The sequence below is a fragment of the Temnothorax nylanderi genome, unplaced genomic scaffold (assembly GCF_030848795.1).
Source record: "Temnothorax nylanderi isolate EJ_2023f unplaced genomic scaffold, tnyl_v1.0 TNYL_tig0014_pilon, whole genome shotgun sequence".
Lineage (NCBI taxonomy): Eukaryota > Metazoa > Arthropoda > Insecta > Hymenoptera > Formicidae > Temnothorax > Temnothorax nylanderi.
The window spans coordinates 1,107,301-1,130,658 of NW_027249076.1; the positions used below are offsets into that span (position 1 = coordinate 1,107,301).

General features: G+C 39.1%; 4 protein-coding genes and 1 long non-coding RNA gene across 9 annotated transcripts in view; 1 reads left to right on the forward strand and 4 right to left on the reverse strand.

Moving 5' to 3' along the window:
- Positions 1 to 145: 145 nt before the first annotated feature.
- Positions 146 to 2,033, reverse strand: LOC139768140 (SUMO-conjugating enzyme UBC9-B). The gene is made up of 4 exons (XM_071698043.1): positions 1,754 to 2,033; positions 1,183 to 1,266; positions 859 to 1,121; positions 146 to 784 (listed from the first exon to the last, which is right to left on the reverse strand). Exons 1-4 carry the CDS (start codon positions 1,817 to 1,819, stop codon positions 718 to 720), a joined length of 480 nt encoding a protein of 159 aa, XP_071554144.1. The 5' UTR covers positions 1,820 to 2,033; the 3' UTR covers positions 146 to 717.
- A 153-nt stretch (positions 2,034 to 2,186) lies between these two features.
- LOC139768136 (protein singed wings 2-like) lies at positions 2,187 to 8,438 on the forward strand. 3 transcript variants are annotated; one of them, XM_071698036.1, is made up of 10 exons: positions 2,187 to 2,337; positions 4,743 to 4,910; positions 5,054 to 5,216; positions 5,494 to 5,650; positions 5,884 to 6,032; positions 6,113 to 6,298; positions 6,598 to 6,756; positions 7,014 to 7,124; positions 7,491 to 7,580; positions 7,696 to 8,438. In XM_071698036.1, the coding sequence occupies exons 1-10, from the start codon at positions 2,327 to 2,329 to the stop codon at positions 7,879 to 7,881; spliced, it is 1,380 nt and encodes a 459-aa protein (XP_071554137.1). In that variant the 5' UTR covers positions 2,187 to 2,326; the 3' UTR covers positions 7,882 to 8,438. The 3 variants fall into 3 exon arrangements, with proteins under 3 accessions (XP_071554137.1, XP_071554136.1, XP_071554138.1); XM_071698035.1 differs by lacking the exon at positions 2,187 to 2,337 and adding an exon at positions 3,195 to 3,552; XM_071698037.1 differs by lacking the exon at positions 2,187 to 2,337 and adding an exon at positions 3,945 to 4,352.
- On the reverse strand, positions 8,146 to 8,835 carry LOC139768141 (uncharacterized). The gene is made up of 2 exons (XR_011717286.1): positions 8,440 to 8,835; positions 8,146 to 8,346 (listed from the first exon to the last, which is right to left on the reverse strand). It is a non-coding gene; the product is annotated as an uncharacterized lncRNA (long non-coding RNA).
- A 424-nt stretch (positions 8,836 to 9,259) lies between these two features.
- LOC139768137 (uncharacterized) lies at positions 9,260 to 12,566 on the reverse strand. Of its 2 annotated transcripts, XM_071698038.1 has the most exons (4): positions 11,077 to 12,566; positions 10,242 to 10,336; positions 9,859 to 10,135; positions 9,260 to 9,748 (listed from the first exon to the last, which is right to left on the reverse strand). In XM_071698038.1, the coding sequence occupies exons 1-4, from the start codon at positions 11,348 to 11,350 to the stop codon at positions 9,282 to 9,284; spliced, it is 1,113 nt and encodes a 370-aa protein (XP_071554139.1). In that variant the 5' UTR covers positions 11,351 to 12,566; the 3' UTR covers positions 9,260 to 9,281. The 2 variants fall into 2 exon arrangements, with proteins under 2 accessions (XP_071554139.1, XP_071554141.1); XM_071698040.1 differs by having other exon boundaries at positions 9,392 to 10,135.
- Positions 12,567 to 12,684: 118 nt separating this feature from the next.
- Positions 12,685 to 23,358, reverse strand: part of LOC139768132 (uncharacterized) — a 57,441-nt gene continuing 46,767 nt past the window's right edge. For both annotated transcript variants that reach the window (XM_071698022.1, XM_071698023.1), the window contains exons 3-10: positions 21,738 to 21,874; positions 20,585 to 20,785; positions 19,885 to 20,228; positions 19,448 to 19,667; positions 18,915 to 19,220; positions 17,959 to 18,543; positions 16,984 to 17,714; positions 12,685 to 16,866 (exon numbers count right to left, since the gene is read on the reverse strand). In XM_071698022.1, the coding sequence (XP_071554123.1) occupies positions 16,491 to 16,866; positions 16,984 to 17,714; positions 17,959 to 18,543; positions 18,915 to 19,220; positions 19,448 to 19,667; positions 19,885 to 20,228; positions 20,585 to 20,785; positions 21,738 to 21,874 (2,900 nt within the window). In that variant the 3' untranslated portion in view covers positions 12,685 to 16,490. The remainder of the gene's footprint in view (positions 16,867 to 16,983; positions 17,715 to 17,958; positions 18,544 to 18,914; positions 19,221 to 19,447; positions 19,668 to 19,884; positions 20,229 to 20,584; positions 20,786 to 21,737; positions 21,875 to 23,358) is intronic.

Consider the following 23,358-nt stretch of genomic DNA (forward strand, 5'->3'; position numbering starts at 1 on the left):
AATAAACATTCATGCTGAACCTTGGGGTTCGCCGTCGCGTCGACTTAAGCTCCGAGCGTGTGTGCTCGCTAGAGCGGAAAACAACTTTCCTCACTGGATTACATTTGCATGATAATTACTCGGGGATTATATTTACCACGCGTGCTTGACGAGAGTTGAAATCTTTTATTCTTTTCGAGATTTGTACATTACTTAGTAAACTCTAAAATAAGTCTACCTACCACATGTACCGTATGACGTACATATTCAAGAATGGAACTAATAGGGAACTCGAGAAGAGAGATATTTATTCAACAGCTGCTGCGATACTTTTTAATATCTCCCTACTTGCATCTCTGTTTTAAAAATAAACATCAGTAATCACTTATAAGACTTAAAAATTAAAGGTTTGATCAAAAAATAATTCTGCCTTAAAGTATACACATCTCGTTCCTAACATAGTTCTTAATATTAATAAGATATTATTTATGTGTTAGTTTTCACGTCGACATGCGGTGTACGCTACATATTCTTGGAATTTTGAGAAATATGCATGATGGATGAAGGCAATACCTCGGTAAATAAACGTTAAGAGCGTGAACCGCTTAACTAGTTACAACATATATTAAATTTGACTTGTAAAAAAGATTAATTGTAAGAATCAGTTTAGGAAAGCGTTTATCCACATATAATATCTTTCCCACACATTTTAAATATGTCGATTTGAGTTCTTGCGATTTATTCTTGCGGAGCCATCGCTCTGGCCTGAGCTTTAACGCGTTTCTCGTATTCCAGACGATTTTGGCTGCAAAAGAGATGCTCAATTATTCTTCAAGCATTGATGAGCTTATAATCACAACATGTCTCATAAGTAAATACCAATATATTGTGTATGCTTCAGCTTGAGCCGGATCCTTCACGTTTGGCTCGTTCAACAAGTCCTGAATACCGAGCAGGATTTGCTTGATCGTGATGGCTGGTCGCCAGTCTTTCTCCTCGTCCAAGAGCGACAAGCAGACAGTGCCGGATGGGTAAACGTTCGGATGGAACAGCGGAGGTTCGAATTTACATTTCGGTGGGCTCGACGGATAGTCATCTTTGAAGATCATACGCAACTTGTACAAGCCACCCTCCCACGGAGTCTGCAAAATCACGAGTTTGATACGAAAACGTGCACAATCTACTTGAAAATACTCGACTTACAGATTTCTTTCCAGGTATCGCGCATTCCCAACTCATCAAGTTGAGGGAGCCGTCTGGATTTTTAGTTGGTCTAGCTACGAAGCCCTGCAAAAATTGTGTTCTTGCGTCATTCAGGAAAAACTCAATACGAATTTTATACGAAAAATAGAGCCAACGTTTCTGCGAGAGGCCTCTGACGATTTTATGGGATTTTAATAGCACGAAAACATTAAAATAAGTTTCTCGAAATTTTTATAATTTTGCTTTACAAGTGTTATAACGTTCATGGTTAATTAGCTTATTTTCTATCTCTTTCTATGAATAAAATTGGAATTGTTTACGTGAAAAATTTTAGTTGAGATAAAGTAGATGAAATTTAATGTCAACTCTTTCTCGCTTTCGACGATCGGCTTGGAGCTCGGGGCGCCACGCGGGCCGATTGTTTACAATCGCACATATTCACGACGGAGAATCGTGATTGATCGTGATCGGGGATCGTATAGCGTTCCGCGCGCGCCAAGCGGGGGGGACGACTTTTGATGGCGCGTTTCCCGCGGGAACGCGTGCACGTAGCGAGGCGCGGTAAACTTACGAACGGGTGGTCCTTCCGCCATGCCTTTCGCTCCTCGGCGAGCCTGGCGATCGCTATGCCTGACATTACGTCTGCGACGACGCGGCGATTTTTTCGGACGGGAGACACTCACGCGGCCGGACGACGCGAAATGACACACCGCGCGATCACTTGATCACGTCTGCGACGTGCTCCGCTACTCGTGGACAGACTCCTGCCACGGAGTTTAAATATTTTGTCGGTCGATGCCGACAGACGGGTCCGCGAAATGCGTTCTTCGCAATCCTCGCAAGGGTGCTGCCGTTTGCCAGCTAGAGGGGCTAGAGGGTTACACGCCGACCGCGTTCGTGAAAGCGTGTACGTACGGTTAGGTTCGCGAGAGGGATTTTTTAGTGGATGAACTGACCATATAACGGCCGGCGACTCGGTCGATAAGGAAGGACGATTTTTTTGGACTAAATGTGCAGTCGTGCGCCAATAACGTGGACCGAAAACTTGTCCAGCTCGCTGATTCGTTAGTCCAGTATCTAATCGCACATGGCTCGCAATTTGAAAAGTTGCTGATTAAATATGTCCGATATGTGCTGATTAAATATGGAAGACAGGTATTGAATCGTTTAAAAATAGTTTTAGGGAGCAAAAGAACAAATTTATGAATTTTATGAAGTTTAGATTAGTAACGTAAATTAATTTGCTCATGTTACATATTGAATGATTTCTATAAACAGTCACTCTCAATTTTTGATAAAATTATAGCATTAATTCAAGAAACATATAGCACTACACCCAGATAGCAAAAAGCTTCTAAAAGACGTTTAAAGGACGTCCGAAGTCCTTTAGACGTTTTTAAAACGTTTTTAAGAAGTCTTTTAGAAGCTTTTGCTAGCTGGGTAGTTTTACGCAGTTTTACGTCATATGCCTTAATTATTTATACTATCTTTAAATTTTATTTCTATTAATAAATTATTTCTGCAAGTGTATTTTTATGTCAAGATTTGGCAAACAAACCTATTAGACCTATTATTCGATATTTATATTGTAGGTTAAATTTGCGTGAAAATTTTTTTCGATCCTTTATTTTTACATTGCTTTAGTTTGTTCACTGAAATCATCACTATTTTAAATAATTTTGAATAACTTGATTCCAGTGCAATCATTTCCAATGTAATGCAATATTCTTATTAAATAATTTTTATGTGAAGATCTTGAAAAATATGTTACTTGACGATGTCTTAAAAACGTCATTAAGACATTTTGTGTCCCGATTTTGGGCATTGTGTTGTCTGTAATTAGACAATGAAGAATAAAATGCCATAAACTCTCAATAATATTGCCGCAAACATTTTTACGGTGTTTTTACGCGAGCGTCGCTTGCCGGCTGACGCTGTAGGTTCCACTGTTTGAAAAATGTATTATCACAATACGCAACGGCTGCATCAGGCATCAGGTAGATCACATCTCGACGCCGCTGTTATCGCGCAATATGTTCATTACACGTTAAGCCACCGGACCGTTTTAGTTATCCACCTGCTGACACACTGAATACAGCTTCTATTTTCTCATTAGCATCACTGCCATTCTTCATATGACGCCCATCGCGATCGCGCATGTGATATCAGTCCGTCGCTAGGTCGACATCGAGTTAAAAAAGAAAAGTGACATCAGAATTCCATTTCATCTCTTTTATAAATATATGTATCAAACTTTTGTTTTTCGGAAATAAGTATATTTGTTTGTGTGAACAACTCGTCAACATCGATATTTATTTACGGTATTTTAATATTTTACGCGATGAGAATGACAGTGCAACGAACTTTTCTGTAAGTACTTAACTTTTGCTTTCTCTTCTGGATCTAATACTGCGTGGATTTTATTATAGTTATTAAATCAGTTGTACAGATATCTTTGCAATAGCTTTTTTAAAGTCGCGTATAAAAGATTATTGTACGATTAAATCGAGTGGTAGTAAATCGATTTGTGACGAACGCACGAAATCTTAAGATTGAGTTAAAGATTTTATGACATATTACAATATAATTAATTATTAACAATTATTATTAATAATTAATTATATTAGTAATTATTAATATAATTATTATTAATAATTAATCATATTAATCATATTAATCATATTATAATTATTTGTCAAAGAACGTAATTAATATGATTGAATTTTGAAGCTATACTTGAAATATCACATCTATTTTCATTGATTTAGATTTATAAATAAATATTATGTGCCGTGTAAATGATTTTACGCTTATGCAGATAGAAAAAGGCACACTTAATGATTAATAAGTAACGTTAAATTTGTAATCGAGTTCTTCGTGCGAAGGACGGTCCACCGTTAGGCGGAGAGATAACTGTAACAATATTTGCATGATATTTAGTATCAGCGCGGCAATGTTACGTTGACAATCAAAGGCAAGATCAAGGCAGAAAGATTTGCGTTGCGTGATTTGTTCATCGAGCATGCTTGAGCATGAAACTGGAATTGTTTGGAAAGAGCGGCGGCTAATCGATCGCGAACGTGCTTCAAAGAACTGATAAGCTAAGACGATCGTGATGCGCGTCAAAACCGAGAAGATAATAAATGCGAGATATTAAATTATGTATATACGTAAGTCGGTTAGTGCTGTCGAGTATAACGGTACATCGATCTCGTTATCGCGCCTTGCGCAAATAATGAAGCTGCCAAGTAATAAAGATTATAAATCTCTCACGCTAGCCTACACCCACCCACTTTCGTCGCACGTCTTCGCGAGAGAGTCCACGAATTGTTTAACATTGTTAAACAAATTCTTACTTATTTACGATCAAACAAAGGATAAATTATATGTCTCGCGCGATCACGCACAGATGTTAAATATATGTTTAAATATGACGAACGCATGAAGTTGATATTGATTTCATGAAGAAGCATATACCTATCGCGGAGATAACTCGATCCGCGTCAATTCGGCTCCTCGAAATTCCTCATGGTTAAATAATCAAACTGTTTTATTTACAGAATCGCACTCTTCTTTATGCATGTAAATTTGTTGCATGGCTTTACGAAAGACGATGATATTTGTTATCGACATCGTCCACATATCGACGATCATCCCGAATGCAATTTTGTAAAAGGTCGGCAACATCTCGTTTGTTTTAACGGTCTTAAAGATGAATGGAGAGCAAGGTAAGTAATGATGCAGGAAACCTAAAATGTAAGTCCTACATTTTCAAATTTGGTGATCATCGCGCTTGGTGCTTCCTTGACATAAAATTGAAGCTTAATTTTGTTCGAATTGATATTGTTCGAAAATAATACTGAATTTTTAGGGCCGAACATGTACACGTACTTATTCTTTGCGCGTGGCCGAAGGCAACGTTTAACCCGCAGGAGATTTTACGGGGATACACGTTCTTACGAAAATTAATGATTGCGAACAGTAACTTAACTCGATTGTCAACCGCATTTCCGAGCGAGATGCAATTTCTGGAGGTAGAGAATGTGCTTGCCAAATTCTTGCTGGAGAGCAATCGAAAGCTTTGTCTAGACTTCGTTAAAGTTGCTTTTGCGAATTTTCATGGACAATGGGCATGATAATTGACAGTTTTTTCATCAAACGTTATTTCATCAAAGAATAAAAATTAAATAGACTGTCTCGGAAGATATTGATCATGAAAATTCGTTTTCATTGCAAGATATATATTTTTGCTTGCATTTTATCTCGAGAATATATTTACGAGAGTTTGGAGGAAGATGTTTGTATCGATAGAAAATCAATGTGACCGGCACCAAACTGCGTTCCCTACCGAAAGATGCGTTCTCCAATCTGCGGACTTTGAGGTGTCTCGACTTAAGAAACAATACTCTCGGAGAGATTAATATTACGGCTTTCGATATACCTGCGTTGAAACACATTTATCTGGCCGGTAAGAGTAACTCGATGAAGTTTTTATAAGAAACTACAAAAATTCGTCAAATAAATAAATTACAATTTGAGAAAACGTGGCTCGAATTGAAATTATATTACCTTATTTGTGAAACGCTATGCGATATACTTTTGTAATACTGACACCTTTTTATATAATAAATTGTCTGATCAAAATTGCGTTCGATTGATGCGCGAATCGTGGATATAATTAATGAAGATGTACTGACGAAGGTAATCCATTGAGATGTACGGAAGATGTAGCGTGGATTTTGGACTCCAGTGAAGGATCAGCCGCGAGTAAAGTCGTCGACAAAGACAAATTACTTTGCGCCACGCCGTATGATGGAAGACCGCTTGTCCCGATCGTCGAGATAATCGCGGTAACGAGAAAATACATCCTTTTCTTGTAATTGATGATTAAACGGCTCTCGAGTTCCCGTTAAATCAATCTGATTTTCAGACATTGAAAAAGGAATGCAAAAAGACGGTTTGCGACTGCGAATTGATTTATGTGGTTGGTGCGGGCAAACTTACGCAGAGGCAGCTTATAGCTTTTACTTCGGTCAACTGTAGCCATCGCGGTTTAATGGAAATGCCTAATTTTTTACCTGCAGATACAACAACCCTTCGTCTAAGCGGAAACAAGGTCGTTTATTCACGCAATTAATTTTTACTCAAAAAATCGCGTCGTACAAAATATATTATTTAAAACTATTACAGACGTGTATGATTCAGTGATACGTATTTGTAAATATATTTTGAAGCTTATATCAATATAAACTTACTATTTGTTTAAAGAATAAATACAAAATATCGAATAATTTCTTTTTACTTTTTTTTTACATAACGTTTACATTTTTATACATTTATATATTACGTTACTGGTAAAGGGATTCATTATATTGTGTGGTAAATACTTTTAATCTCATCTCTTGTTTACTGCAGATCAAGGACCTAACTCCGCTTACGACAAATCCTGCTTACAAGTCCGTGCGGGACCTCTACATAGACGATAATCTGGTAGAATCTATCGCCCGGCTTGAAGGATCAGACTGGCTGGACCGTTTCCGTCTCCTTAATCTTCGAGGGAATAAACTTACCGACGTTAGTTGGCCGATGTCAAAGTTATCCGATGTCACGCGAGAAGACAATCTGTTTCGCATGACGGATGTCGGAATGAGGAAAAATTGTTCGAGTTGATTTCGTGCGGCACGGTGGACGATTAAGAATCGAGATACGCGATTTAAGACGATTGTGAAGTATCACGCGCGCGCTATTCTACGTCAACGTAGCGCGTTGCTATTTCATAAGTGCACGAAACTACAGACACAGTTTATGATTCTTTGTTCCACGTCTTTCAGTTACCTACTTACGCTCTGGAGAACGCGTTGCTGCACAATAACAATGTAGCTGGCCTATACCTCGGCAATAATTCGTGGGCATGCGACTGTCACTTTACACCAAGCTTTCAGGTATAATTAAACTGATATTATATAATTTGCACATGAATTTTTAAATTAATTGCCAGTGTTAAGATTGGCATAATTACCGTTTTGTTCAAGTAAGTTTGACATTTTACTTTAATCGTTTTAAATTTCCAAAAAAAAAACATAAATAGAAGTAGTGATATAAATAAAATAATATTAAACCCAAATTCAGAGTTCCAGTATTAAGTGTTCACAATGTATTTGTTTGCTTGAAAAGAATTCCGTGCTTCTAATTTTAATAAAGTTTTAAATAGCTATATAGATAGTAGCTATTTAAAAATTTAAATAGCTAACTTAAAATAGCTTAATCATTATTATTTTAGTCGTATGCTTCTATTTACCTTTTTGTAGGATCTTCTGATCAGGCATTCAAATATAATAAAAGATATCAACGACATAAGGTGCGCTTTTACGAGTGACAACGATAACTCAAACAAACAGGTAACCAACTGCACGTCTTTTCTATATTAAGTCAGATTGGAAAGCAGATGCATGAATAATGCAATTAAGATGCAATTGCGTTGCGCTTTAACGCTTAATAAAATGACTCTCACAGATCCGCGATCTTACGCGGACGGAGATTTGCATTTCACCAGACGAAGATTCTTGGCTTCATCCCCTCGACATTTTGAACATCGTATTGGCGTCATTAATATTTCTCGTGCTTGGCAAGCTTTTGTATGATTACTGGTCTTTTAAGAAAACCGGGAAGCTACCTTGGATCGTCGCCAAAATACCATGATAGCTGTACAAGTGCCTCTTACCCCTTGCAAAAGAGCTATCAAGTGTTTGATCATTAGAGTAACGATGGAGATTGTAGCGGAGGGATGAATATATCCGCATGAAAATATTCCTTTACTTACAAGATCTTCGACATACACTTTTTTCTTGTAAATTTAGTACTAACTTTGAATTTAATTAAACTTTTTTAACATAAATAATAAATAAAGACGAGATACGAACATGTGTTTAGATCGAATAAAAGATTTCAATTATAAAACTTCCATTAACTGTTTATATGTATTTTGACGTTTATTTAAAATTTATTATTAAAGATAAACACCAAGAGAATAAGCAGTAGATTATATCGTAATAATACGCAATTTTTGAGTTTATACTGATTGCTGTTCTGCAGCCTCACAAATATATTTCTGATACAAATTTTCAGCAGCAGCAATCTTAGCGCTATCGCCTCTCACTCCTTGTCCTACAAATAATATAATATAAATTATTAGTAAGTATTTTTTGTATTTTCTAACCAGATTATATTCCATGATAATAAAATGAAAAAATAACGTACCAATTCCAACACGCCCTAAAGCTACGCATTGAGCTGTGTACATAAACCCTTGATTCGTCTTCGTTTTGCGAATAGTATACTTCGGAATGGATTCTCCTTTCTCGAGACAAGACTTGTAGAGTTTTTGCAACGCGTTCTTCAACTCGTCTTTATTAAACGCTATTATCTTTAACATCCTGACACAAAGAGAGTGTATCAAATTCTATTTTGCATAAAGTATATTGTTTTTCGGAGCGTCGCTCCGATAAGTTTTATATCATCGAAATCCATATCCTAATTTCTCATGTATTTTTGCACCATCAAACTTACTCCTCCCTCGAGAAGTCTAGTAATTCGCGCGAAAGTTTCGAGCCATCCATCTGACACTCGGCTATCATCCACAATATTTTCGCTGCCAATTTGTTTTTTGCCAGATCTTCGGTCGCGGCACACGACATTGCTGGCACATTATCCAAACTATGTTTAACAACGTGTAAAGAAGCACTTGCAACATTTTATATGCCGAATTTATAAACAACAATTAAAAGTTATTGAAATGATTGTTAAGGAATAACTGTAGTGAATAATCTGCACTGTTACTGGATAAGAAAATAATGCTCAAATGCGTGCATGATGTGGGTGATAATGTTCCATGTAATCTGTTTGTACGAAGTATTTACCGCTAAATCCACACAGGTCACCGTTTATTACACACAGATTCGGTTTCAGTTTGTACTCGTATTTGATTGACACTTTGCACCGCTTTGCGTACTCCTCAAGGATAGTCCACGGTGATCGACGATTCGCAGTTGCCGCAGAACTTTTCGCGACGCTATCCTATATTATTTAAGTTTTTTTTTTTACTATAAAGCAATAGACGTAATTTTAGATAAACCAAATTTACATTTTATCAACGTATTATTACGTGGATAAAAAGTTGGGTAAAATAAAAAATTAAGAAATACTTTAACCCTTTTCTGTTCCAAAAAATCGGTTTTGCAATATTCCGTGCGCTTTATTTTTTCATCCATATTACAAATATAACATAAGTATCTCAATACCTGTAAGTTTTCAATTACTTTTTTATCGATTTTGTCACATTTGTGATTATCATTGGCCATCAACGGGTGATTTTCTATATTTCTGTCGATATTTGGCCGAGTTTCCGAATCGTTATCATCTGAGACAATTAAAGTAAGATTTATTTGTGTCATCAATTGCGAAATTAATTTTATACCTTCCATATCATCGTGCCATTCTCGCAATGCATTATCAGTCACTTTCGTCCATCCTTCCAAACTATTCGTTTCAGCTATTGCTTTCATTAGCCCTATATTATAAACACAATCGTGCATTGAAGCAAATATAAGCAGTATTATAAATTTTCCTATGTTCGCGAATATCTCTGTAAGACTGCATTTTTTTCTATACCACACTCACTTTCTTCCGAACTAATACCGATCGCTTTGTCAGCATTATCCTTTGATTCCTCCCGAGAATTGTCACATTTATTCATCGTGCTCGTTTTGAAATGTTGAACGATCTCGTCGACTCTTGAAGGTGAATTCAAATGATATCCTTGACAGGGATGTTTCTTCTCGCACTGAATGGATTGTTCACTACAATGTAGAGACTCTAAATCTGCCTGCTTCTCGTGAATATCGTGCACCATAAATTGCGTTTCAGCATTTTCGGTGGCTTCGCGATGTTCCGAAATCTTAGAAAAAGAGGCACGTATAATATATATTTTTTTTCATTTAATGCAGCAAGCAACCACAGCGTGTAACAATAAGCGAGAAGTGTGTTACGGGGAATCTACGTACATTCGTTTCTTCGGCGAACGATTCTATGTCGGATACCATCGAAATCGTCGCGTTAGATTCCCGGGAATCCGGTGTGTGAAACGAGCTGGACGTGTCTGCAATATAAAATGAGCGTCAGATCCGGCTACCTAGCACAAGTCGGACAATATTGCCGTGTTGTAAATTTTAGATTCGGAGAATCGCTGAAATTTCTAGAATACACTTGGAATCGCATGACATGAAAAGTTGTTACGCGTAATAATTTGGCAAATACATAAATTGTACACATTGCATTATAAATAGGAGGCGTTGATGCAGCAATTTAGCAAATCAGCTTACGCGATCGCGCTGCGCCAGAGATTACATCGCAAATTTTCGAATAAGCACTCTTTAATCATTAAACGCTAGATTTACAAAATGGAGCAAATGAAGGATTATTCCAGATAACAATTTGCTCAATAAGTCCGTGGCACACAAATGAAAGGATAAATGAATGTAGGTCGCGCGCGCGCGCGGGCGTGTATATATCATACACATTTCTATGAAAGATAAATCTTCCTCGTGAATAAATTATTTGTGTGTTCTATCATGTATACCATTAATTTAATAACGTGATAATTACAATGAGGTTAGCCGAGTGCACGAATAAACGCGGGCTATTTGCATAATTGGATCACGCTATTGTAACCATTAATTTCAAGCTTAAGCTCGTTATTTTAAACACGTTAAATCGTAATAAAACATCGTTAAACTGAGCGTACTAAAATTCTCCGAGATTGTTTGTCCGTTACGCGTGTGCACGACACGGGAAAACATCGGACCCCCGCCGGGGCCGGGGGTTCGAGGGAATTCGTACCATTTTCCTGAGCGCAAGGCGTTTTGAGCTGCTGCAGCAAATCCTCCGCACGTTCGATCACCGTTTCCATCTCGCAGAGGAGCGGGGCCGCATTTGGGAATCGCCGTGTGATCGTGTCCCAAATGACGTCGGCATCCTCGACACCGTGCAGAGATCTCGGTGGTTCCAGCTTGCCGTGTATCGCCGTGTCGGTGAACGATGCGCTCCCGCTGGACATTCGAGGATCCTCTTCAGTCTTCTCGCGAGTCTGTCCGCGACGCGATGAATATTTCATCGAGATTCGGGGCGATAAATCTACCGGATTGTAGGCGGGCGATTTTACATTTTTCGTGGACGGAAAATTGACGGATGGAAGACGTCAAGAGGCAAACAACGTAGGAGCGCGATGTTGTCCTGTGATCGCGATGAACCATGCCACTCCGCGATATGAATTTTCCGGGTCGTATATGAATAAAAGTGAGGCGGAACGTTGCTATTAGTAGTCAGAAGATCGAAACAGGGGCATTTATATTGAAGATTTTAAAGCAAAATCATATTCTGTGTTTTGTAGGGCTTTTATATGAACGCTCTGCTTTTTTATTACAAAGCACAGTCGCTTTGCATTTTAAAATTATTTTTATTACGGTAGCTATAGATACTATATCCACATAGAATCGCGTAATATATGTGCAAGTTAAAAATCTATTTATAATTTTGTAGAATATAAAATAATAACCTTTAAAAAAAATTGCCAACTAAGCCGATCACGTTTTTATCAAAAAGTTTGCTCTTGGAAGTAGCTTCGTTTTTTATATCTAATACTCTGCAAAATATACTGCAAATTTTTTAGCGAAACAGGTGCTACAATATTCTTATCCATATTTTTCGAAGAATTTCCTTTCAAATTATTTCTAACGGACAAAGATTAAACAGAAAAACTTTTTTTTCATTATAATTAGTGTTACGCTGTTATTTTCGATGTCGCGAAATTTGTATATTAAAGATGAGGTATCGTTTTGCAAAAACATCTTAAAAATATACAAGAGAACGAATAAAAGTGGCACTACGGCGTGATATGAATTTATAAACTTAAATCAGAACTAGAATATAAATAGTGTTACTTCTCAAGAAATTGCGATTAAGAAAGAGTCCCTACAATCGTCAGAGGAAAGTTTATCGCGAGGAGAGTTGACCTAAATATCAAAAGTTTTTGGACCTTTATACAGTGGACGAGAAAAAGGGACTTTCTTCAGCAAAAATTACAATTCGTTTAAAACATTTTTTTATCTCCATTCTTTTATAGATGTTCCTTAAATTTATTTCTTCTATCAACTATTTCTTTCGCAGTGAATATCAACTATGTTTAAATTAATATTTACTTGAGAAAATAGGAATTTTTGAAAATAAGGACGATAATTTGAAGATTCTTACGTTCCAACGGTGAATAATTCTTCTGGCAGTCATTTGTTCATTACATAGATTTATGTAAAAACAGAACTTTGGACATTGGATCATATGTCTTCATATAATTTTTCATGAGTATAAATGTATTCGGAGAGAAAGTTGTTTCTGTGAGAAAGAACGAAACGATAATAAATTGATCAATAATGCACTTGCTCACGGCTGATCTGCTGGGTTTCTTTAACGCGATGGTATTTTATTAAAATTATAAACACGGGATTACAATACATCGTGTAACGCGTAATACTTGCTTAGAAACGTCGTTGAATCAAGGCCTCTTTGATTCAAAACTCTTTACCATCCACTTTTTTTTTTAGCTACGTGTGTGCGAGCCAGTTTGTGCTACGGCATTTTTTTTCCTTTTTTTTGGTTATTTTTTTTTCGTGTACGTTCTTACATACATGCATAGTACTATAGTTTCGTAATCGTAGGACGCATTCTCGATTGAGCGCGACGTGGAGTCGAGTCGTACCGTATAAATCCCATGATGACTACACGCTCCACAGTTTATAGATTCATATCCGTCGGAAGAATTAAACTCTCTCTCTCTTTCTCGATGCTGATCCGCCTCGGCTGCGGCGACGACTTTCCGCGGATGCTTTTTAAAGGGTCGTACCAACATTTCGGTGCCGAGAAAGTTGCCGGAGAAAATAATATAAATCGTCGTTCCCTTATGAATAGAAAACGATGCGTCCCACAATGTTTATTACGTCGGTCTCCGTCGTCGAAGGACTTACGCGTTTACTTATTTATAGATTTATTTATCGCGAACCGCGGGAAGAACCACCGAGTCGAGGATATATAAAAAATTTCGTGTGAAACGCTTCCTCTTCTTTTCCTTTTTGACGGTATACTTTATGTAAAGGGAGAATCGGGGAAAGTTTCTTTTTCGAAAGGAAGTCACCTCGGTCATTCGGTGAAAAAACGACTTCGCTATTTCACGGCTAGATAACGACGGATGATGGCGCGCTTAAATTAATTTCGGACTTTCGATATGTTAAGAGTAAATTTTCAACGTGTCAATCGCGCGGTTAACACATCGAGGAGCCCGGCGGGTGTGCACAGTTTCGCTTCTGTCGCACGCTACAGTTATTCGCTAGTACGTTACTTGTTATCGGATTCCGTGTCTTATAGAGTACAGAACGTCATATACTCGGACAGCTTTTCGTATTCGGGTAGAAAGAGAGACTTATAAAACTTTATGAATAAATAATAATCGCGGCAGTATTCGTTGGTAGACGATGTCCTTAGGTAGTGAATTATTCACGGAGCAATTCATGAGACTGGCGAAAAAATATCTTAACGCGACCGACGTCTCTGCAGAATTTTCAAACTGTGACACAAACAGTGTATATATAAGTTCGCAAAAATATCATATCGTATCAAAATACTGCAATTAACGATAAAAACATCGAAAATTGCAAGTGCAGTTTTAATTTAATAACGGTTCTTATGTGAGACTTTGCACAATTAACTATTGTTTAAAATAATGAGATTAGACATTTTTTTTCAGTTCGAAATAGATAGAAAAGATTACGAATATATGTAATATAAAATCGAATCGCTTCTTATTGTGGTCATTTTCTACGTTTTTAAAAGAGAAGTATATAAAATTTTTTACTTTATCCTAATTTGATTATGTTTTCTTTAAATATATAATATAATAATATTCCAAATTTTTTTTTTCAACTTATATTGCCTTTTCGCCCAATGGCTCGCTATAAGTCTACTTTAATCAATTTTTCTCAAATTTTCTATCAAACTACGCACATTACGTTCGAAAAAATCGTGAGTTTGCATCGCGGGTTTGGACTACACATCGCGTGTCTTCCTGATACGATTGATGATCTAGAAATTACAGGCTGCGGGGCCGCGTTAAGATATCGATCTCGCCAAGGAAAATTGCATTGAAGGGTCGTGATCCATCTTCGGCGATGGACGTTTCTGAGGATGCGCATACGCGAACGTGAAATTTACGCGAGAGATTTATTTCCGATTGTTGATACGCTTACTTCTATCACAGCATACAGACGTACGTTAGACGTGCTTTACCATACAACGTCTATTAATAGGCTAACGCGTGGAGACTGCGCGTCCATTTGCTTAACAGGATTACGATGTACACGCTCCTGTGGCATCCAATTAATTACACGTGGGTATCTACGTCTTATTCAAGCCGCGCGTATTACCGAACCTAGATTATACGAGTAAATTATCTACGTATCACGTCGTCTCCCATAAATCACCTATGAAGTTCAAAATATCGAAAATCACGGATAATATAAAAATGTTTGTTGGATCGACGTTGAATGGAGTGAGACCAGCGACCCGATTATTGCATCGTAATGCGCGAACACATCACAGGTGTGTTACTAATGTATTATACAATAACGCAATATAATGCATTATAATATAATTAAGAGTGACTGTACCAGAGATTGGCATCGGGTAATAATAATAATCAGATCGCAGAAAAGCATTTTGTGAGACAAAAGTCGATTCGGCTTTTTTCATTAAAGTCATTTCATTAAAGTCAATAATTTGGACCTGATCCTAATGTCACGATGTCAGATTGCAAATGATCTTAATATTCAATTAAATCCTAAAGTGATAAGAATTTTAACGGTTAATACTTTTTAATAGTATATAATATAAAAAACAGACAGTCCAGTGCAGTCACTCTAATTTAGAACAATGCGTAACGTAAGTAGTCCAAGCCTACGGCTAGTCCGGCCGTAGGCAAATCATAGGTGATCTAACGAGAAAATCAGGCTAGACGGGTGTGAAGCGCGTGAGTCCGATTGTAACGGTCATCGAGATAGATCTCGCGCGAATGTCAATGATCTAATCCTCCTTAATCACGGCTAACTCCTTATCAATTTTTTCCCCTGGATCTCATGTTAGAATGCAATGTGGTGTTGCCGATAAGTGCGAGTCGTCGCGACGCACGCGTTCGAGATCAGAGGAGTACATACAAGTACATTCGACCTCGGTACGGCCGCAAATATCATTCGAATGCCATTCGCGGTATCGTTTTTTGCGTATCCTCGCGTATCCTTTCCCGTCCATCGCGTCGTCATTCACATGTAAAGCTATCTGAAACGCTTCTCTCGCGCTTTAGCACTCGTACCACCTCGTCCTATTCTCAATTCCTCTCCATTTCTCGTTACTTTTATCATCGTACTCGCGTCGTAGACGTTTACGATGTTCGCTCGATAACCGACAGAAAGTGCACTCAACGGAAACAGCGTGTCCTACGTCTCTTAGAAGCATTGCGTACGCGTAAACGCCAATTTCACCGCTCTTCGTCCACTCGCGCGCGTATCTTTCTTCTCTTTCCTCTTTACTCCTAAATCGTGTGTATCTAAACCTACCATGATACTGCGGTGTTTATCGTAAATGCCATAAACACGAGCGTACGAGGTGCGGTTATATCTACCTTTCATCGTGACTCCTTTCTGGAGGATTACAGGCGTCCCATGGTATCCATTCTCGGCGCGACAGGCTCGGGCGGTTATCATCCACCCCGGTCTAATGAGTCGAATCGCGATCCGCTTATTCAAAGCAAGTCGATCGTTATGATTCGATTAGAGGAATAGAACTCGACTACGTTCGCCACCAGCCAAGTGGCTACAGCACGTCTCGTGCGCTCGCTTCTATGCGCTTCGGATATATTCTACGGGATTTTCGTACGATTACTGCGAGAGTATGTATACGTGTGTGTGTGTGTGTGTATATATATATGTGTGTGCGCACGTGTACGTACGCACGTGCGTATGTAAGACTGCGTATGTGTACATGTGTGTATGTGTAACGCGTGCCTTTTGGGATGGGAGTGTTTGGCTGCCGTACACTCCGGTCCGCTACTCAGGGGAGGTTGATGGGAAGTGGAGGAGGGAGGGCCCAGAGCGAGGTAGGCATTTAAAAATCATGACTATTCACACGGTGGTCTCGATATTGGCGATGGCGTATTGTCAACAAATACTGTCCTTCCCGTAATTCTCCAGGTACATTTCCTGGGGCGTGGCTAGGTTGTAGCGTCCGCTCAACCGGCTCCCGGTCAAGCCGTTGTTGTGGTGAGTGTGATTCACATGGAGATGATTGACGTTCAGGGCGACATTCTTCTTCTTTTTACGCGCCTTGTGCCGATAGAGGCAATACTTGAGACAACCAGTGGCCAGCAGGAGGATCAGGAATATACCGAGGGCACCGGCACCCACCGCGACGTAGAGCAGCGTCACCCCGAAACGATACGAGCAGTTAGCCTCTTCCTCGTCGAAGCCCGAGGGACAATGACGTACGCCGTCGCACCACAGGACCGAGCTGATGCACGCCTGGATCTCTGGACACCTGATGAACAGAAAGAGAGATGTCGAATTAAGCGATTTTATTCCTATTAAACTTTGGCTTATCTCACAACATATAAAGAAGCTGACTTTTTTACATAATAGAAATCGCACAACGAACCTGTACGGACAATCTTCCGCGGGCAATATGGCAAACGCGTTGGCGCCCGAATTGGGCGCGGCTGGTGAACGTTTGGAGATAGCGATCCACGTGACGGCATAGAAACCGGGTTCCCGCTGGAGAAACTCCACGACGAAGCTGCGAGAGTGCTGCGCCATCGCCACACTCGCGTTCACGGCGCTGTAATTCCAGCCACCCGAGAAGAAGTCGACGGTCCTGGCCGTGTCGACCCCACCCTCCGGACAAATCACGCTGCGCTCCTTCGTGTTCGCGGCCGAGTAGACGACGATTCGATTGAGGGTCGTGCACTCCATGACGTTGTCCAGGGTGATGCCATAGCCGGCGGTTCTCAAGTACAGGAAATTGATGCGCGCGTCCTCGGGCTCGATCAGCCACGGCTCGTTCACGCATTGCGTCGCCGTTAGATCCTCCGTGTTCGTCAGAATCTCCTCCACCGCAGCTAGACCAGGGATCACCCGCGGCAGAGGACTCCTGAGGGAGATCTCGCCGCTGGTGCCGCGTAATCGTCGCTCCTCGAGTCTCGTCGAGCATCCGTGCTCGCTCGATTCCGCGCTCACCGGAACGAAACGGTATTCCCCCTCGAAGAAGAAGTCTCGGTAATCCTGGGTGACGTTCATGAGCGTGATGGTAAACCTGACCTCCACCACGTTCGATGTTAGGGTCCGGACGACGATTTTCTCGCTCACGTTTGAGCACAGACAATCGCGAACCTAAAAGCAGAAAATTACAACGATCATGAAGAGAGTTATAGAATTATAACTATAAAAATATTCAACTGCCTGTAATTATTTGGAAACAAATTGTCCGGGGCTTTAATGTCTCTCTCAATCTTTCCAGAGATAAATTTTTAAAATCTCTTTAATAAGACTCTTTAATAAGAAAGGCAGAGAGATAGATTAAAAATTAGAATTAAATAAATTAAATAAGAAAAGAATTTTATTATATTATATGCACCAGTTCGACTCCTTGCCAAGGATATTCAGCGACAACAAGATCCGCCATGCCGAATTTCTTAACATCCGCCATACGGCGGTCGCACGTCCATCGATTCACCAACGGGTCCACGTAAGACGCGCAGCTCTTGCCACCGAAGGAAGCTCTGACGAAGGACAGCTCTATTCTGTGATCAGGCTCGGCTTCAAATCTGTACGAGCAGCTCAGATTCTGCGCCCCGCCGCGACCATAGAAGAACACGTTTTTCGGCGACGCGAATTTACCGGCGTTGGACGATAAGGAAGATGAGGAGGATGAGGACGATAAAGACGACGTGGAAGACGTGGATGAGGCTGACGGCACCGAAGTGAACACGTGGTTACACGAGATGGCCTCGTGGACGAACTCGTAGCGCAGCACGAAACTTATCGGATACAACGCGCTACCCTGGCGCAATATGTGTTCCAGGGTGAGATCGCGGCCGGTCGACACGTAACTCTCCGCGAGGCTGCACGGCCGCGTGTGACGGCTGCTGTTGCGCAACAGACTGTGATCGCAGAGTCGCGGTATGTCGTCCTTACAGAACTGCCCCATCAGCGTAATGTTCTGCGAAATTATTACGAGATGTGTGTCAGATAAGAATGCCGAGTGTTTAGTCGCATTAACATAACTTGACGAAAATTTTGTTACATAACGTATATTAATATGTAAAGAACCTTCGATGTTATTTTAATAGTTATATCCTTAGATTTCGAGGAAGAAATTTTGTAATTGTTTATTCCCCTTTTGCGAGATATTTAGATTATGCAATTCTTATTCGTGAATTCAAAGCACTCTTTTCAGAATTTGTGTTTGTATCTATATTACTTTACTAACGAAGTTACTTTAGTAACGAAGTTATATTACTTCAGTAACGAAGTAAGAAAGTTGCTAAGTAACAGACTTTGTAGAGAGAGGGGATACAATTTGGTACGTACTTTTCGGTTGGAAGTAAGTTTGTCCACTGTGATATCACCATCCCATATCAGAAGCTTTGCATTGCAATCAGCGGCAGTGTCGATACTCGCAGCAGCTTCCACGCTGGCGGCGTAATATTTAACGAACGATAACCAAACGATTTCATTGAGTTTCCCTTGGAAGTGATAACGACAAGTTGTGTTCGGCGGTAAAGAGTGCTTCGGATTTTCCAGAATGCCAGACGAGTTTTCATCACCGGATATATAAAAATCGCAGTTGTCGTTTTCCTTCACAAAACTTCGAGACTTTTCGTCGACAAAGATCACCTGTACACGCGTGAATGTACATATATAAAAAAAAAGACATCAATAAATTGTCGGATATATTTAATTTTTATTTATATTTAAATCAAACTTTACATTTTAATGATTTACGACATCAAAATAATTGCAAATAAATAGTTCTACAAATTGCAACTTTTATATTTTCGCAACAAACTTGTGACGAGATTACGTAATAAGATATATAATATCACGGGATCTGGGAGCATTACCTGAACTTCGAGTTCAAATCCTGGCAGGAAAGACAGTGGCACTGGATGAAACGGATTGTCGTACGGGGACGTGTGGAACTCTAACAACATGGTATTGTGACTGCTGATGATGTCTGGCACCGCATCTCCCCCGCACAGCCTTACAAGCACTCGGTCTGAGGTTGAACCTCCATCGTATACCGTTAAGTAATCCTGCACGACGTTGCACTGATCCCACACCCTTGAAAAGCGCGTGAATTTTACTTGGAAAATCTAGTCTCTGTATATTACACTTGTCCTCCTTGCACATCTCTGTTTCTCTATCTTTGAAAAAACCTTTCGCATAAAGAGGTATGCTCGCGAAATTATTGACGGTGTATTAAATATCAATTTGACATATTGTATTAACTTTCTGTATTAATATTGACTTTATTAGCGTCATTAACATGGCGATTTACCTTAGTACTCGCTGACTTCTGTCGTACTTCACTACCTGATCCTTAATGTGTATCTTGTGACTGTTACGCTGACTAACGGCAAGTAGAGCCCGATGACCCACCGGCGCGCGGTTTTGCTCCACCCGATAGTAGCAAGTGACATTCCTGGGGTAAACTCCGGGATAATTCGGCGACTGCAGCCGGCAGGCTCTAGTATCGCATTTGGTGAGGACGCGATCGCAATACGTGCCGTTCACCAACTCGCCGCGCCATGTGGACATACTGCTGTTTCCGTATCTGAGATGCGCCTCGCTTCTTCTCAGGAACTTGTACGACAGCTTGAAGTCGAAGTTGTAGCCGATACCCTGAGACACGGAAAAATTGCCCGAAATTGTGCCGCGACGGTAACGCGTTCACATTGAATATTCTCAGTTGGAAAACTTTTTTCAAAATGTTCCATGTCGCTAACGCATTTCGAAATTTTTTTACGACAGACAACTTTTTTAGGACAAGTCGATTTTAACTGTAATAAATTTATAATATAGGAAGTAGAAAGATAGCAAATAACGACTCTCAATATTTCCCTGAGAAAAGCCGACTTCAAATATCGTTAATTTAAGGTAAAATACTGTGCAACAACTTTGATAAAAGTTCCATATTGCCGCGGCAAAATTACGGAAAATCAGATCGCGTATCCCCCTGAGCTAACTCAATTTCTTACCTGCTCTGATAAACGTAGTAAATATAAAGTCAGATTGATGGAAGGAGTTTCGCTGTAATAGACGGTGTAGCCCCACGCGCTGCCACACCATTGTCCTCCCGTCGCAGGACGACCTTCCTCGCGAATAGTCATGAAACCATCTGGACATCCTTCCGACGTAAAGGATAGAAAGCGGCCGACCGTGAAGGTATCAAAAGTTAACTGTAACACCAGGGACGAGAGAGAAAGGGGGCATTATTCTAAAAGTTATGAGCCAGCGGAGTATCCGCGTGAGCAACCGGCTAACGATTTTTGTTGGAAATAAAACTAAAGATAAAAGTTAGAATACAGTTATTACGGACACTTCGCGATAAAAGCAAATATTTCTATTATCATCTCGTTGATTATTACGCAACGTTATATTTTGGCTCGTATAATACTGAGAATGAATAAGATATAAGTCACTAGGAAAAGTTTTAACGCGAAAAATCGTATAACTCCTGTAATATAAAAATATATGGAAAAAACATAGTTTTTTTCGCAAATTTTCTATAACACTAGCATTATATATACTATTTGTACAGTAACTCAATTTTGCTTTAAAATGTATAATAACTATCATAGTTTCACAATAAATTTAGCAGAAACATTTTTAATATCTTTTAATTCGCAAATATTGATTTTCAGACGTGCCAAAGTAAAAAAGATTTGGACATTTTCAAGTACTTTTACGCCGTCATTTTTATGTTTTCATTGTCCCGAGATACTTGTCCCCCCCATCCATCGTGAAAACTTTATACTCTTGACCGCTTGATTGTACCCCGCTAACAACGTAAGTATCGATTCTATCATTGCGGAGAGATGTAATAATCGGTGTGTCAATATCAATCGGAATCGAAAATATATACCTGACGGGAACTTAGAGTTCAGAATCAGGGGATCTGTGGAGTAAGCGTATTCCGCGATGGCGGAGCGCGATGTTTACTCAGCGCGGGAACTGATTTAATTTTGCCAATAAACGCGATAAGAATCGTAAAAGCCGGGATATAAATTATTATCCGGGCCCGACGCGGCGCGGCGGGTCGGCCTGCTGTCTGTTCCATGACAGACTTCCTACGTTGGCTGGGCACCAGTCAGCATTATTTTCTACAACTACATCATTTCTATGTCCAACCTGGACTAGATCCCCGAGATCAGATCCGGCGGCAGTGAAGTTGAGGTGACACAGGAATGGCAGTCGATCCTCCCTCGGTCGGCGGATTTCCACTCTGTAGGTCCGGCCTACGTCACCGTACAACGTCCGATTGCAGGCTGAAACGTTTGTTTGTTTGTTTGCTTGCTTGTTTGTTTCCCTTTTTACATTGTGCAATAATTTATGCGCGGAAAAGTGTAATAACACTGCGTGGTAAAATGATACCCAAGGGAATTTTACGCCTAACTAAGCGCACAGTATCCTGCACATCGAAGCGTATAATGTCCGATTGTAAGCGGAAATGTTTCCGTCATGCCGCGATCATACTACGAAAATATATTCTGGAATATTTCAATATTCAATTGTGATTATGTTTATGACATGGGCGAGATAAAATATTATTTGAAACCAAATACTAACTCTCCTAAGTACTCTCACGGTTTCGTATATCAAGCCGTACAAAGTCTGGCGGTAAACCGGAATGTTTTTATTGCGCAATTATTATGCGCGAAAAATAAATCCTGAGATATAATTATGCCGGATTATAAAAAACGGCGTAATAAAACATTATTTTATAAAATATAAATTCTTAATTGCTTCTCTTTCTCTCTCTCTCTCTTGCGCACGTTCTGAATCTACGAGTTACATCTATATGTTTAGTTAAACATTTATAAATTAAATACATTTTTGCATACTCAAATTTACAGGTCTCACATTTTTGTATTTATACTTCTTCTATACAAAAATCTTCTACACATTTCCTATATTTCTCTTATTCTTATTTCATGACTATTGGAAGCGTGAAGTATAATACGTAATTATTCCACGTAATTAGCTCGTTTGGGCCTGCGCATATTTTAATATGCAATTTGAAATTCTATGAAGGAATTGGATCATGAATGCTATAATAAATTTCTCCTATTATGTTACGTTTCTATTGAAATGTGTTGCATATATTATCAAAAATTAAAAATTCAAAGGGATGAAAATGCGATATTTGTATAATATAATTATATTTGAGCTTTGCAAATCGATTAAATTTCGTATAAAGTGGTAATTACTATTATACCAATAATGAACGGACAAATTATTTACCTCATTAAATTATTAGATAAAAATTATTTAATTGCGTGTTTGTGTGCAAATACAAGCCATGTGTGGGAACAAGCACAAGGCTAATGACATATATTCTGTGAATCAGTTTTACATGATACGGTTTTAATTTTTATATGAATTGAGCTAAAATGGTAATGTATATAGCTAAATAATTACTTGGAACATTATCTGCTTGGATGAGCGAAAACTTTGTTTCTGGTTTAACGTATATTCGGTGTAATTCGTATTGTTTTGAATATGTCAGATAAACAAGCGGTCACGCATGACCAAAAACAATTGTAATTATTTTTCTGCTTCTCGATTACTACAATTACATTTTTCCCTTTATTATCTATTTACCTATTGTAGGTATTTAACTGTTTACTTGATTAATCGTGTTCGAGACACAAGATAACAAACAAAAGCTTTTAAATTTTCAAAAACATGAAAACGCTGATCCATTTGTTCATGATGATGAACATGATGATCCACTTCGTGCTTTTTTATT

What these genes read in the sequence shown, in the direction of transcription:
- LOC139768140 (XM_071698043.1), bottom strand. Translation starts at nt 1,819, where the DNA reads ATGTCAGGCATAGCGATCGCCAGGCTCGCCGAGGAGCGAAAGGCATGG. An exon ending in GGCGGAAGGACCACCCGTTC is followed by an intron (nt 1,267 to 1,753) that starts GTAAGTTTACCG and finishes CAATTTTTGCAG; the next exon opens with GGCTTCGTAGCTAGACCAAC. An exon ending in GAAGCATACACAATATATTG is followed by an intron (nt 785 to 858) that starts GTATTTACTTAT and finishes TCTCTTTTGCAG; the next exon opens with CCAAAATCGTCTGGAATACG.
- LOC139768136 (XM_071698035.1), top strand. Translation starts at nt 3,524, where the DNA reads ATGAGAATGACAGTGCAACGAACTTTTCT. An exon ending in CGATCGTCGAGATAATCGCG is followed by an intron (nt 6,033 to 6,112) that starts GTAACGAGAAAA and finishes TCTGATTTTCAG; the next exon opens with ACATTGAAAAAGGAATGCAA. An exon ending in GAGGGAATAAACTTACCGAC is followed by an intron (nt 6,757 to 7,013) that starts GTTAGTTGGCCG and finishes CACGTCTTTCAG; the next exon opens with TTACCTACTTACGCTCTGGA.
- LOC139768137 (XM_071698038.1), bottom strand. Translation starts at nt 11,350, where the DNA reads ATGAAATATTCATCGCGTCGCGGACAGACTCGCGAGAAGACTGAAGAG. An exon ending in CGTTCGCCGAAGAAACGAAT is followed by an intron (nt 10,136 to 10,241) that starts GTACGTAGATTC and finishes TCTTTTTCTAAG; the next exon opens with ATTTCGGAACATCGCGAAGC. An exon ending in CGGTATTAGTTCGGAAGAAA is followed by an intron (nt 9,749 to 9,858) that starts GTGAGTGTGGTA and finishes TTTATAATATAG; the next exon opens with GGCTAATGAAAGCAATAGCT.